Genomic DNA, 15,097 nt, shown 5'->3' on the forward strand with positions numbered 1-15,097 from the left:
TATATATATATAGTCAATATAAAGTGATAAATGCCAAAATATAATAAGAAGTAAAAAGACTGCGTGTCAAGTCACACGTGTCTTCACTCACGTGATTGACTTGTCAAACGCATATGACTAGCACATCTACCCAGTTCAAGCAGTATGAGACATTTGGGAGACAGGCGCATAGTAAGAATTGTCTTTTCCTTCATCTAAATGATCCGAAAGAACCAACAGGGATCAGCACAACTCAGCCAACCCCATACTAGAGTCAGAGTCATTGGCGAGTTGAAGCAACGTGACGGATCAAAAGTTCGACTACTCAACAACAGTAGCAGAGAGTAGCTAGGAGACAAGAGGCACATTGCAGCTTGAGCAGAAGATTGAAGACTCATTAAAGACGAGGAGTTGTAGTGTCGGCAAAGGCTCCGATGAAGACGTCAAATAAATAACTGGGGGAGAATGTCACGGACAAAATTCTAAACATGATGTTTGATGTAATGCTTATGTATGTCTGTGTCTCTTGGCTTGTTCATGCTTTACACAACATGTAAAGGGATGATCAAAGGCTTAACAGCCCCATTTTAGTTGGGATGATCGAAGGCTTGTAAATAAAGGTTGTGTCATGTGGACACTTGTGAGAAATATTTGGTTTGTAGTGGACCATTTTGACCTACAACCATTTAGAGTTTCTAAAATGTGTTTGTAATTTGCATTGACTATGAAGTGTTTTAATAAATGTTTGCTTGTGGATCCAAAGTGAGATGTTTTCTCTGACCCATTTTCTCTTTTGTAGGTCCTAAAGGACCATAAGAGGTTTTGGAGATACAAACATTTATGGACTGACACGCAATGATACCACACGACCTAGGCAAAACCAACTAAATCCGTACGCCCTCTGGCCCCACACTAGGTGCCCATGTTTCGGCCATGCGAAGCCATGGACACATAGCTCTGCTCGTAGACCGAGTCGTCGATGGCTGAAGGAGGGAAGAACTACCGGCGAACGATTTTAGTTCACCCGGCATTGTCAGGTTCTCTTTGATGTACATGTTAGGGAACTCTCATCAAGTGTGGTAGCGCGTCTCGCCCGCCGAACTTTTCACCGTTACAAGTTGAAATAGAGAACGGGCAGAGGTTGTGAGCGTGCCTGGTGACTTCTGCGGCGTTCAACAGGCAAAGCCCGGCGAGCTTGCGGTCGTGGCAAGCCATGTTCAACCTCCGGTGAGGAGCTCCGACTTGAGCTTCCTCTCCGCTCGAACGATCTCGTCGTGCTCGGGGCTGAGACCAAGAAGGCAACCAGTTCGCACCCACCTTTGCTTCTCATCCTCATGGTGAGCTTGTTGCCCAGTTCTCGGATTGGAGCGGAGAAACTCAGTGCATGGAACACAACCTAGTAAGTTTTGGGACACACGAGTCGATTCTGGTTTCCAATCGAGAGAAGGCAGGTCAACTAAGATGGAGAGGAGGCAGTGGTTACCTTGCACCGAAGCTTTTGGAGATAAAGCCTAGTGACCAGGCCTCTCAGGAGCAAAACACCTTCTCTGTTAAGCTGCACCGACAATCAACAAGGAGAAACAATGGATCAAGGGTAAAGGATTCCATTTCGTCATTTGATGAAGAACGGATCGAGAGAAGAATTGTTTTGCGGGCTGAGGACATTTGTGGTAGGAGAAGACGAGGACTCACTCGCTATCTTGATCGAATCCAAGCAGGGGAGACATGAAGAGGCGTTTGCTTCTCCTGCACCGGCATTGTCATAATATTATGAGTCGAGGGCAGCAAGGACACCACCTTAACGTCGTCAGCGAGAACACTCTTGAAGTGTTCCAGGTTGAACACATCAGAGAACTCACTGCCCAAGCAAGGAGCCAGTCAAGATGCTACGCATAGAGGATGCAATATGGCACCTTTCGTCACCCTGGATGACGTTGACCTAGAGGACAGGCACGACGAGCGTCGCGCCGAGAACGGGAGCGATTACCACCACGTCAACGATCAGGTTCCGCTGCTGGTTGAGCCCGCTGGAGACGACCACCAGGAGGTACTTCTTCCGGCGACCGGCTCGCGCAGCGACCACGCCCTCCGCAAGGTACTACTCGCTGAAGTTGAGATAGGGAACGTATCCCATCCCGTCCGGCTGCTGCCAGAACTGCTCAAGCGCCTCCACCCCTCCTCCGCCGTCCGCCGACATCGCCACCGTCGAATCTGATGGTTCCGGGGAGGAGAGGGAGCGGCGACCGAGGTGGGGGCAGAGGACAAGGGGGTCGAGGTGGTGCCACGACCTCAATATCCCCACAAGCGTGAAGAATAAGTGCACCGAAAAGAGGATGTTTGGGCTGCGACCAAGGGCGAGGAGGCGGTGGCCTGGCCGTGACAACTTCCTGGCCGGGGAGAGGAGGAGGAGAGCGAGCGGATGATCTCCGAGGTCATCGCGATGAACGAAACCCGCCTCCCCTTCGACGTCACCGCCATTTCTGCTCCACGCTTCTATTCTCCGTCGCGACAAAACAAAAAGAAACCAAAGGGCATTGCAATTACTTTTTACCTATGCGGTATTTTTCGTATGATATTATTAAAAATAGGATCTATTGTTTTACTTCGGATCCCATATAAATTTTGCTTATGCGGACTTCCCTTCTTCTTCATAGTCGGTGTTATTTAAAACGATTAATATCCATTTAAAATCCTATTATCTTAATCATAAAAAAACTTAAACCCTTATAGTTTATTTTTGTCTAAAATAATCATTACATTTTTAAACATCGGAGTATGCTTACGTAATATGTTGATTCATAATAAATTATTAATATAAAGATATATATAATTTAAATTTAGAAAAGAATTAATGTTTATTTTAGCCCTTATAGTTTTGATCATGGATCACTTATGTCCTTATAATTTACTCATATCTAAAATAACCTTAACATTTTCAAAAATATAGTATATACGCTTCTCTCGTCAAGTCTAAGTTAATAGACATTAGAGTATGTTTACGTGACATGTTGATTTATAATAAATTATTAATATAATGATATATATAATTTAAATTTTAAAAAATGATTAAGGTCCATATTATCGAGGAAGAGAATGTGATGGACGAAGATGGAGAGGCAAGGATAGGAGAGTCCGGAGCCGAAGGTGAGGGAGATCTCACCATATCATGGGGAGGTTAGTGAGGGTGCCAAAGAGGATGAAGTAGGAGGTAGTGGGGACGAAGACACTTAAGAGAAGAAGAAAGACCAAGAGATAACTCTGTGCCTAACTGTCATGGACAAACTTCTAAACAGGATGTTTGATGTAATGCTTATGTATGTCCGTGTCTTTTGGTGTGTTCATGCTTTGTACAGCATGTAGAGGGATGGCCGAAGGCTTAATAGTCTCATTTTAGTTGGGTTGGTGGCTGCTTTAGGCTTGTAAATAAAGGTTGTGTCATGTGGACACGTGTGAGAGATTTTCAGTCTATAATGGACCATTTTACCCTTTGTTGTGCAACTGTTCAGAGCTTGTAAAGTCTGTTTGTAATTTGCATTGTCTATAAAGTATTTTTCGGAGATGTTTGCTTGTGGATCCCGAGTGAGGCCTTTTCTCTGTCTTGTTCTCTCTTTTGTGGGACCTAAGAGACAATGGGAGGCTTCGGGGAGGCTGACCTTTGCGGACGGACACGCAAGGGTACCACACGACTTAGGCAAAATCAGCTAAGTCCGTGACAGATAGTATCAGAGCGAGACAAGCACTCATAGAAACACTTAGCATGCAAACGTGGGGGACCTAGCGGGGCTGCGTTGAGGGCAATCAGCACACGCGCGACCGTTTGGGGGAAAACGGGCATGGAGATGTAGGGAAAAGGAGTCGCTCGGAGGAGCGGGCATTTGAGATTGGCATTTAGAGGAATGGCCAACCCTTCGCGCAAGAGGCACCACGAGAACAGACAAGCTTGGAAGAATGTGAAGCGCACAAAGGTTGGGATGGCTGAGTTTGAGCTACGGCTCAACGTTGACAACTATACTTGATGGTGCTTAAGGCAAGCGAGGCGCTTGGTAAAGGATGAGACCATGCAAGATGGAATGAGCTGCTCAACGACCAAAAGAGTTATGCAAAGCTCACAAAGGTGAGGGGAATTGCTAGCTCGAAGAATTTGGTACTCATACATGGGCTTATATGCGGACGATGGAATGTTCGTGGCCATCCCAAGGCGATCGAAACTCGGCGCCATGGAGCATTGAAACTTTATCTTCAGCATGTGAAGGATACGTCCGTAGGAGGCTGAATGGTGCAACTAGTTCAGCATGTTGCTATGCCTTGAGGGGTGCAGCGGGGGTTGTATTGACGTGGAGTCGCAATCTAGCAAGTGTGTTTGTAGGAGGCAGAACAATGCACAGTTTGTTCAGCAGATCGGAGTAGTCCAAGGGGATGGTGGTCTCCGAAACGAAGAGAGATGTTGCTCCAATGGGACAGTTATCCAGGAGGGATAAATCCCGGCTCTCTAGAGGGAGAATCACGTGGGATGGACCTCACAAGTTGAGGAGGAGTACCTCAACAAACAACAACTCCACAAAGCTCAATGGACTGAGCAAGCGGCGAGGAGTCATCCCATGATCTCGCTTGAGAGAATGCATTGGTGGATGCATTGCGAGATCAAGTGGGGGAGTGACCTAAAGCAACACAAATGAATGCACACTTGGAGTCGATATGGAGATCAGACTCAAGGGAGGGCTGACCCGTGGAATGGTGGGCGCGAGGGCCACCATCAACTCAATGCAAAAACGAGGAGCGGAGCAACTTGGGTGTAACTTGGCGAAGTACCCAAGCCACATGAAGGGAGCCAGCATAGAAGATGAAACATGGAGCAGAGGCATAGTGCTTTCCTTGGACAGAGGTCAAGGACATGAACTCTTGTAGAGGCAAGAGCAGGATCATGTTGTTCCATGGGTCATTCATTCTGATGGAGCGGACTCATCTTGCATGGTGCCAAAGACGAAGGGAGCTTCTGGGCACATGCACTTTATCTCAGAGGAGCATTTGATGAAGGAACTAAGGCGACTCAATTTGCGGAGGTGAAGTTGGGTTCAGAAGGCCTTAGCACGGGGCAAGAGGACGCAGAGGCGGATACTCTTGAAGAATATGCCACAGTGTTGTCATTCAAGTTTCTATAAAGGAGGCGGTGCGCAGCGAAGATTGTGCTGGTAGGGGTAGAGGCCCAGGATCCAGACAATGATGCACTAATTGCCACGAAGTCGGGAGACTTTGGGAGCAACTAAGTGATGGACTGTCCTAGAGCGGTGCTTCATCTTGGTGTGACCCAAGAGTGGGTGGATGAAGGTCGATTACCAAAGGAGCGAACAAAATCAAAGGTGGAAGAGACCCTACGATGTATTGGTAGAGGCCACACATGAAGGGTTCACAATTCAAGTTCATCCCACAAGGATCAGAATGCAATAGAGATGTCACCAAGAGGCGACATGGTGCAGCGGATCGTGGTGGAACTGTTGGGAAATCCTTGGGGGCGACATCATATGTGCAGCGGAAGAACAAGAAAAACAAAATCCCCGATTCCCAAAGAGATGTTCGTCGTCGTGCGAAGATTGGTACGAAAAAATCCGTAAAACATGAAACTGTGTATAGAGTAGATTGTGTTACCTAGGGAGATCGTATATCCCTATTTCCTTGCAGATCCTTAGGTGAGGGTGAAGGAGGTCAAGCGTCCTCCTCTCTAACGGTGATCCACACAGTAGGGTTACGACGACGCTCCTTAAAAACTCCGACGCTCCTCTGAGGTGGAGATGGAGAGGAGAATAGGAAAAGGTAAACAAAAGCTCTCTTGCCCATGGGGCTCTGAATCCCTCCTATTTATAGAGGTCCCCTATCAAACCCTAATGGGTCCTCCTCTAGTGGGTATTGGATCTGCATCCAATAAGACAAGGGCTCCGTCGGATATCTCATATCCGAACCTCTATTCATCGCAATGCCTACCATATGTGTGTAACCCTCTAGGCCCAATATCGAGCTGGCCATGAGTCATACCTGTCAGAACTCCTTCTAACTCAGTGAATTATTATCTCTGTAATAATTCACTCGACTCATCGACTACGGACGTACTAGGCCACTACGCCGTAGTCCCCAGACGATACAGGGGAATCCAATCCATTGGACATGTCTGTCCTCAGTTACCGTGTACCTATAGTCCCTCATTCATCTAATATACCAGAGACCATATATCAAGCATGGTGTTGTCAGACCCACACGGTTTCTTCTCGAGTCTCGCTCTAATCGGATTCTCCCGGAGAACTCTTTCTCTCTCAACCCGAATGACCCTGGCCAGGGATTTATCTGAGCAAGAACACATGAGATATTCTTCTCATGACGTCGAGAGTGGATGATCCTCTATCGACACTCAATAGCCCTCGTAAGGTCGACTACCACTCCTAATGATCAGCTGTACTAGATTTGGGACAGTCAAACCTATAAGTCTGGTATCAAAGAGTGGAGCACTTATACAGGACATCCTTGGTGTCTCAAGTCTAAGGACCGGATACACCACTAGGACTACGGAATCGCTGTCTGACAATAAGGCATCATCAACCATCCAGCATTCCGTAAGCGGATCAAGTAATGAACTCATTCTCCAATGAGCACATGTACTGTATCCCTAGTGTCCCTACACAAGCAGCTATGAGACCAGCTGCATCCATCATATGGACGGGTATACAACACACCAGTCTGTCCGGTTATCACGATATCCCTCTCGAGTAACCTATGACCGGGATTATTTAGGATATGTGTTTAAAGGTGAATCGATCTCACTATCGTGATCTCATCACGATCCGATTCCCATTGCATAAATCCAAGCACATCACAATATTTGTATGCATTTATATAAAGTGATATATGGTAAAATATAATAAGCAAAAAGATTCTATATTAAGTCACACGTGCCATCACTCACGTGATTGGCTTGCTGGGCACCTATGACTAGCAGGAACAGTTCGTGGCAATGCGATTCACACAACCTTGCTCCGTGAGGGACTAGATCATACAGAGGTATGATCGGGAGCTACTGGAAGCTCCACTTTGGTGAACAACACGACGGTAAGAAGGGCTATGGATTCAAGGAGTGAAGGCCATGGTACCGCAGAGGCGGGTCTTCCGTGCATGCATCGAATTTTGCATCGGATGAAAGCCTTGGTCATCAGCATATGGGGGCTGTGTTCTACCAAGGGAAAAGTTCGAATGCAAGTACCAGTGAGTCCCATGGGAGGGACTTGATCATACAGTGGTATGATCGAAACAGCTAGAGAGTTGGATTGCTCCAGAGCTCATATTCGCTTAAGGGAGCCCGATAAATCAGAGGACAAGGTCGAGTAAGCGAACGTTGCTACCAAGGAAGCTAAGGAGAACAGAATCGGTGTAAATCCTACAACGTGATGGCAGAGGCCGTGCATGGGAGTTGCAGTCTGTCTTTCCATCGACCAAAGGGAGCTGCTTGGAGAACACAAAGGTGTTGAAGCAGGGGGTCGAAAGGGGCGAGGAAGTGACGACGAGTCCAGAGGGACTTAGCTACCCAAAATCAAGCATCAGATAGAATGGAGGTGGACTCGGAGGAGTACCACAGAGGCATATCTACTGATTGTGAAGAAAAGGGATGCAGATGCGAGGCAACGGATAGTAGGGCCATGGGCATGGCAGCGCCATGGTACCACAGAGGCGGGACTTCCGTGAAAGTCATTGATCCCTTGCTCTCATGGAGGGAGAGCGCTTGGTCGTGAAAGGGGCCGAGGAGGTGGAGCATGCAAAGGCAAACTCCAAGTACCGAGACAAGACTGAAGGGCAGAGGCCAAGGAACTTCGTAAGACCGGTGTCAATGAGTTTCTCATCAAGATAGCCGAAAGTGAAGGACTTCGGGTCATGCAAGAGTGCACGACCAAGGAACGAAGTAGTCAGTACGCGGTGTTGTACCTTCGCTACTCAGGGGAGTAGGCGACAGGGTTGATGGAGAAGACGGTACAATCCCAGAGGCGACCAAATCTATTAGAGAATTACTCCAAGTTGGGGTGAAAACTTCCTGCATTCCAGAAGTTCGATGGCATTGAGAAGGTGAATCACAGTAGCTAACTCAACGCAAGGAGTGCAAACACTTCAAGTGCTTCAGAAGTGTGAGCAAAGAGCAGGCGAAGGCTAGTAACCAGCTCAATGCATGGAGTACAACCTCAAGGAGGCGGGCGAAGTCAAGTAACCTTTGCCTTCTCAACTCTTAAGAGAATGGGTGAAACCGAGTACCCCAATTCTCTTATCTATCCAGCAGAGGAGCTCTGCATATGTTCAAAGACCCTTCGAAGATAATGGAAGACAATAGTTGTTAAATCCTCACCAATGGTGATCAGTGTTACTGAGAGTATATTGTCCGCTTCATTTCCCAACGAAATGTCAATCGAAAATGGAAGTGATGCGAACCTACTTGGATGTGACAACTAAGTGAAAGAAGAGTCAATGAGCAAATTTGGTGGAGGAAGGACCCAAATCTTCAGAAGTTTACGAGACGATGCTCGTTAAAAGCTCCAACAAGCATCCACCCAATTCAAACAACATGAGGCATTTGAGAGACTGGCGCAGTAAGGATGGTCTTTTCCTTCATCTGGAGGATCCGCAGGAACCAACAGGGATCAACACAACTCAGCCAACCCCACACTAGAGTCATAGTCATTGGCGAGTTGAAGTAGCAGGGCGGATCAAAGGTTTGACTACTCAAAAACAGCAGCGGAGCGCAGCTGGGAGCCAAGAGACGCATTGCAGCTGGAGTAGAAGATTGAAGACTCAGCAGAGGCGAGGAGTTGCAATGTCGACAAAGGCTTCGACGAGGATGTCGAAGGAATAAGTGGGGGAGAATGTCACGGACAAACTTCTAAACAGGATGTTTGATGTAATGCTTATGTATGTCCGTATCTTTTGGTGTGTTCATGCTTTGTACAGCATGTAGAGGGACGGTCGAAGGCTTAATAGTCCCATTTTAGTTAGGTTGGTGGCCGCTTTAGGCTTGTAAATAAAGGTTGTGTCATGTGGACACGTGTGAGAGATTTTCGGTCTGTAATGGACCAGTTTACCTTTTGTTGTGCAATTGTTCAGAGCTTGTAAAGTCTGTTTGTAATTTGCATTGTCTATAAAGTGTTTTTCGGAGATGTTTGCTTGTGGATCCCGAGTGAGGCCTTTTCTCTGTCCTGTTCTCTCTTTTGTGGGACCTAAGGGACCATGGGAGGCTTCGGGGAGGCTGACCTTTGCGGACGGACACGCAAGGATGTCGCACGACTTAGGCAAAATCAGCTAAGTCCGTGACATAACGTCGAACTCGTTGACTCACATCCACTTGAGGCAAGACCAAAAGCTCGTGAGCTCGTCATCGGCACGAGAGAAACTACACGTGTACGATGCCCTGCTATGCAACAACGACTCGATGCTACTACTAGTGGTTGCTTCCATAATGATGCCTCCTCATGCCATTGATAGTGGTCTCAATTTTTTTTAACTTAAATTACATATGTCATTATATTAATGGTTTATTGTAAGTTAGCATGCTACGTAAACAAATTATGATGTTTGTTAACATAACTTGATACGAGAAGCTTATATGTTATATTTTTAAAAATATATAAATTATTTTAGATATCAGTAAATCATGAGGGCATCTTTAAACTTAAATTATACATGTCATTATATTAATAATTTATTATCGATCAGCATGCCACGTAAATAAATTATAATATTTGTTAACTCACGTGAGAGGCTTATATACTATATTTTTAAAAATATAAAAATTATTTTAGATACGAATAAACTATAAGGGTTTAAATTGTCTAGGATAAAAATCACATACCTTAACACTATTTAAAAATGGATTAATAGATATAATCTTATCTTAGTTCTTAATTGAAAGATAGAGAAAGTAAAAATAGTTGATAAAATATAACATTGCGTCAATAGTTCTTAATTGAAAGATAGAGAAAGTAAAAATAGTTGATAAAATATAACATTGCGTCAATACTCGAGATAAAATTTCCAATTAGAAATTTCTACTTCTTCGGAAGAGAAAGGTTCACAACTTCTTGCCAAGACAACTTGGTTTACAGATAGAATCCATGGACTAATGATGCTTGGGGTCTGGTCCGCCGGGGATCAGCCTCTCTGGCTCATAAACTCTCTCGGGCGTCTCTCCGCCGCCCCACCTCCTCGCATTCAAGCTCCCAAGAGACGCAGTGGGCAGCGGTGTTCGATCGAGAACTCGGCACTTGGAGCTCGAAAGGGAAGACAACACCAACACGAAACAGAGACAAAACCTTCGGTTGAAGCTCACAGCCATGACCGCTCTTTGCTACGCCACGAACAACCGCGGATCGTAGCTTTATATACTAGCTGCCCAACCCCAACCCAAGTGTTCGCCGAAAGAGAGCACACAACATCGCAACGACAGGAGTGAGAGCAAGAAGGACAAACACCCTGTTCTGCCATTTCCTCGCCCACAATCATGCATGCCACTGAGGTCTGTAGCGGGAGCACCCAACCGTGTGTGTGCGTAGGAACCCATTCATCTAAAGTGGAATACCTCGGACTCTTCTCCCACAACCTCATCACCTCATCCTTTCTCGCTGATTCCTTCTTTTCTGGAAACCATGGAGGCGACACAGGTGTTGGCCTACTCACACTGTGTTGTTTGGCCCTTCGTGTGTTCTGCTGTCATGGTGGATTCATGGGTGCTGGTTCTTCGTGACTCGCCTATTCTCGCAAGCGTCCTCGATCAGCAAACAAGCAGTAAACATGATCTTGTTCACTTTGTTCATTCTCGACTAGTACAGGCTAACGATCTCCATCATACTGTGAGCTTATGGTTGGATGTCGAGTTGGAGGCCACCGCCGACCTCATCATTGAAACAGGGGTGTTTCTTTTCGAGGATGGAAAGGCAAATGCGGATGTCTGATGGTGTCCCTGCGAAATGCTGTTCGACCACGAATTAAATCAAAAAAACATAAGCAGTTCCACTCGATCGACCATGGAGATCGAATTTATAGAAAGTTAAATTTACTAAACTCGAGAAAGAAAACCAAAACTCCAATCCAACCATGCAAGATAATCCAACTCGAATTTGTTCTTAGATATAAGGCGCTACTTTCTCATATTCACAAACAAACATTATAAGAACAAGAAAATAATTGCCAGAAGCAATAGCTAAGTACACGAATAGATTAAACCCAGATAGGGAAGCATCACAAGAAATCGACCTGCATGCTGGACCAAATACTTGTGTAACTTGCATCTTATTGATTGTGGACTTACATCTTATAGCTGCTACAGCATCACAAGCAGAACTATTCATCCAAACGAATGGATCCATCTGGTTGCAATGCAAGCAGCTAATTCTCTAAGCTCTGTAAGCATTCGAGGTTCAATTCCTAAATACATATATATATATATATATATATATATATATATATATATATATATTAAATAGTCCAGTTCTCGAAACATCGCTTGTGTAGATCATCTTTAACAAATTAACCGGTTCCCACTCTTCCCAACCAGCTGACGCATCTGAAGGAGTGCAGACAACACCTGCATGCAACCAAAACAAGTATGATCCCGCAAGTTGACAGCAAACAGAAACACTCAAATTTGACCATTTCTAAAAATCGAGCATAAAAAGCACTAAACATGCCAGACAGGGAAGCATTTTTAATGCAAAACAATGACAGAAATATCGTGTAAGATGCAATAAATCTTATCAAGATTCATTAGTACCTTCCAAAAGGCCACAATGATGTTCAAAGAAGCTTCTACATAACAATGTGAATTTATTCATGGCATTGTGCAATTCCCCTTGATGTAGTGAGGAATTATGTATTTGGGCTTTTGCTCAGGGAAAGAAGGTGGCCGCTGGTAAACAATCGATGCAGCATGAATCAAGATACTTGCAGTTAAACCCCATATGACAAACTTCTTGTTCCCAGTTTCAAAGTTGAAGAAATGAACAAGAAATTTCTCCCCCATCCACTCTCGCTCCTCGGACCTTCGGTTTTGATCCTGTTCAACAAAGAGCAAAATCTTCACAAAAATTAAGAAATAAAAAGGAACAGTTAAGCTCGAACCCCTGAAATAGGCAACCAAAACAAACCTTGAGGAACATCTCTAAGGGTGCATCAAAAATTGTTTCCACTTCATTAGCATTAAGTTTTGGCTTGAATGCTTGTTTGTCGGAAAGTATCCCGACTACAGGAACTACTCTGAGAAGATGCTGCAAAATAGTTTAAATAACAAATCAGTTTCTTCTTTCGTTTTTCACTGAAAGAAAGGCCCAAATGCTTTTTCTACATCAAATCCTTACTACACTGTAACTCCATTGCAGATCCGCTTTCATTTGTCAAATACTGAGTGATAACTAACAGTCATTACCCCCCAAAGGGAGGAACCTAAGAGTGAACTAAGCACAATTGGGCTTGTGTATGACCAAAAGCTTGAATTAAAGTAAAAAAAAAAAACATTTTATTGCATCTAAAGCACATAAGCATTTTATTACATCTAAACAACACATTTTGTTGCACCTTTGATGTGTGAACTAATGGTTCTGTCTCATGTCCTGTCCTGTCATGTCAAATATTTCTTGAAATAGTTCATTAAGATGATGAATTCTAATTCATTTTAGTTGTAGCTTCTTTTCTAGACAAAAGTTTCAAACCCTCTCAACGCATAAGTGGCAATGTTGGTATCCACTGAGAAACCATGTAGATGCTTTATCTTAATAGCTCCAGTTGAAATCTGGGTTGCCCGGATACTTAAGAGATTGATGTCACTGATCCAAATAAATATCTAGAAGAAATGGATGGAAATAAGTACAAATAGATTTTATTGTTACTGATTAATAAATGAAAATTTTAAAAGGAAGGCACCATGGTTAGTTTCTCCTTTGGGGGCTCTTGCTGATGTTTGGCGGAAAACACTTTTTCTTTTGTAATGCTACTGTTAATAGGCATTTGCACAGTACTGCTCAAAGTAGAACTCTCTTGCAAATCTGACTTAAACAATGGTTCTTGCTTCTGTTTATTTTCATGATTCCACTTGCCTAGATACATATAATTGTTATGCTTTTTCCAGAATTTAGTCCAAAAGCTATATATCATATTAGAAGAGAAGACACGTATCAGAACAGTGGAATAAAGCAGCAAACCGAGCATTAGGTATTAGGATTATTTTTTTTATAAACTTCTTAAGCTACACAAATGTCATGAAGGTTTCTATTTTCGAAGACTAGCATCACTTCTCAATGTACCTTTACACTCACAGTATAATAAAAAAGTACTTGAAGAATATATTTCAATTCGCAAAAAAGAACTCGAAAGATAAGATAACACAAATATCATACAAATAGTATGATGTCGATCCAAGCTATATAAAGACGTGCATATTGCATGGATGGATGTATCAAATATTTACACACATGACTTGCAGCAATATTATCTGCAACAGCCAAGATCAAAGGCAACTGTTTTCCTGAACCAATATGACCAACTAAAAGCAGCACGGAAGTTCTCCTTCCCTTCCTGGTAAATGTAGCATAAATTTTCACATGAAAACTGCAGATTTTCCATAAAAAAGAACTGCTCTATGCATTAATTTGACAAGCTTCGGGACGTATCAAATTGCTTGATGACAACCTATCGTGTGAGATCACATGAAATCCTTTCATCTTTATGTTCTCAACAATGATAACAGCACTATGCAACAGCAGCAATTGTGCTCTATGTATTGATTTGGCAAGCTTCAGATCATATCAAATTGCTTTGAGACAATCCGTAGTGCGATCACATGAAATCCTTTTCATCTTTATGTTCTCAACAATGATAACAGCACTATACAACAGCAGCCGTCGTGCTCTATGTATTGATTTGACAAGCTCCACGACGTATCAAAATTGCTTTATGAGAATCTGTAGTGCGAACACATGAATCCTTCTCATCTTTATGTTCTCAACAATGATAACAGCACTATGCAACAGCAGCAACTGCGCCGACCAATTCAACTAATGGCTTGAAGGATCATCATGACACAAAGAAACTAATAAGTTCTAGTACTCGTACTCCATGGGGCCTTTCCCCAATGATACATATTGATGCAAACGAATAGCTCACAGTTAGATAACCTGATAGCCATCGCTCCAAGATACCTCATCCAATAAGTAATTTTTACATGCACTAATTCAACTATTGAGAAGGCCAGGTTATAATTTACGTTCAATGACTAGCAACTAACGATGATTTAAGCTAAATGAACGTTCTTGAAGCAGAGTTACCCGGGACAAGAATGGCTCCAAAAGGGCAACGACCGTGACTAGCGATGGGTCCAGTCCTATTTCTTCCTTGGCCTCCCGCGTTGCGGTGTCGGCGTCATCCTTGTCGCCTTCTTCTGCTTTGCCCCCAGGCAAGGACACCTCACCTGCAACCCATCCAATGGGTTAAATCCAAAGAAAACCCCAAGAAGACCGCTTTTTCCTTGAAAATTCCGATCTCTCTCTCCTCTCCCTTCGAAACCCCAAATTGGAGGAAGAAGGAGAAATGACCGGAGTGGGTGGACAGGTTGGAGGAGCGCTTGGTGAGGATGACCCGGAGCTCGCCTGGATCACCCTCGAATAGGCAAATCAGGACGGCTGCCCTCTTGGGCCGGAATCTCTCCAGGCGGGGGGCATCGGCTGCGGCCGCGGCAGTCTCGGCGAGTCCCAGCGAGGAGAATACCTTCCCTCTCTCGTCGACGTCTTCCCCGTCGCCGCCGCCGTCGTCGGACGGGGGCGGGGCCTCGTAGAGGCGGAGCCGCTGGATGAGCTCGCCGAGGCCGTGAGCCGAGTCCATCGGTTGGGCTCAAGAGGGGCGTGTTGGCGTGGCGCGAGTCCGCGTTGGTATGTAGCCACAACGCGATTTCGGGAGTCACGGCATCGCTGTCGTCCAATAAAAAGAGAGAGAATTGAGTCGGTTCGACGTCCAACTCGTTCCGAGTCGAAAGTAGGGATCGGGCGATTCGTTCGGGAACACGACTCGGTGCTTGAAAGGTGGATGACACTGCCGGCGTGACTGGAGTCCAAGTTGA

The 15,097-nt window shown here is 44.7% G+C and overlaps 1 protein-coding gene and 1 pseudogene across 1 annotated transcript; both read right to left on the reverse strand.

Moving 5' to 3' along the window:
* Positions 1-891: 891 nt before the first annotated feature.
* On the reverse strand, positions 892-10,330 carry LOC135636346 (O-fucosyltransferase 20-like; annotated as a pseudogene).
* Positions 10,331-11,267: 937 nt separating this feature from the next.
* LOC135636531 (nudix hydrolase 15, mitochondrial-like) lies at positions 11,268-15,006 on the reverse strand. Its single transcript, XM_065148251.1, has 5 exons — positions 14,577-15,006; positions 14,310-14,452; positions 12,138-12,257; positions 11,765-12,046; positions 11,268-11,578 (listed from the first exon to the last, which is right to left on the reverse strand). Exons 1-4 carry the CDS (start codon positions 14,860-14,862, stop codon positions 11,822-11,824), a joined length of 774 nt encoding a protein of 257 aa, XP_065004323.1. The 5' UTR covers positions 14,863-15,006; the 3' UTR covers positions 11,268-11,578; positions 11,765-11,821.
* Between the last annotated feature and the right edge of the window lie 91 nt (positions 15,007-15,097).

This window comes from Musa acuminata, chromosome BXJ3-4, assembly GCF_036884655.1.
Source record: "Musa acuminata AAA Group cultivar baxijiao chromosome BXJ3-4, Cavendish_Baxijiao_AAA, whole genome shotgun sequence".
Taxonomy (NCBI): Eukaryota; Viridiplantae; Streptophyta; class Magnoliopsida; order Zingiberales; family Musaceae; genus Musa; species Musa acuminata.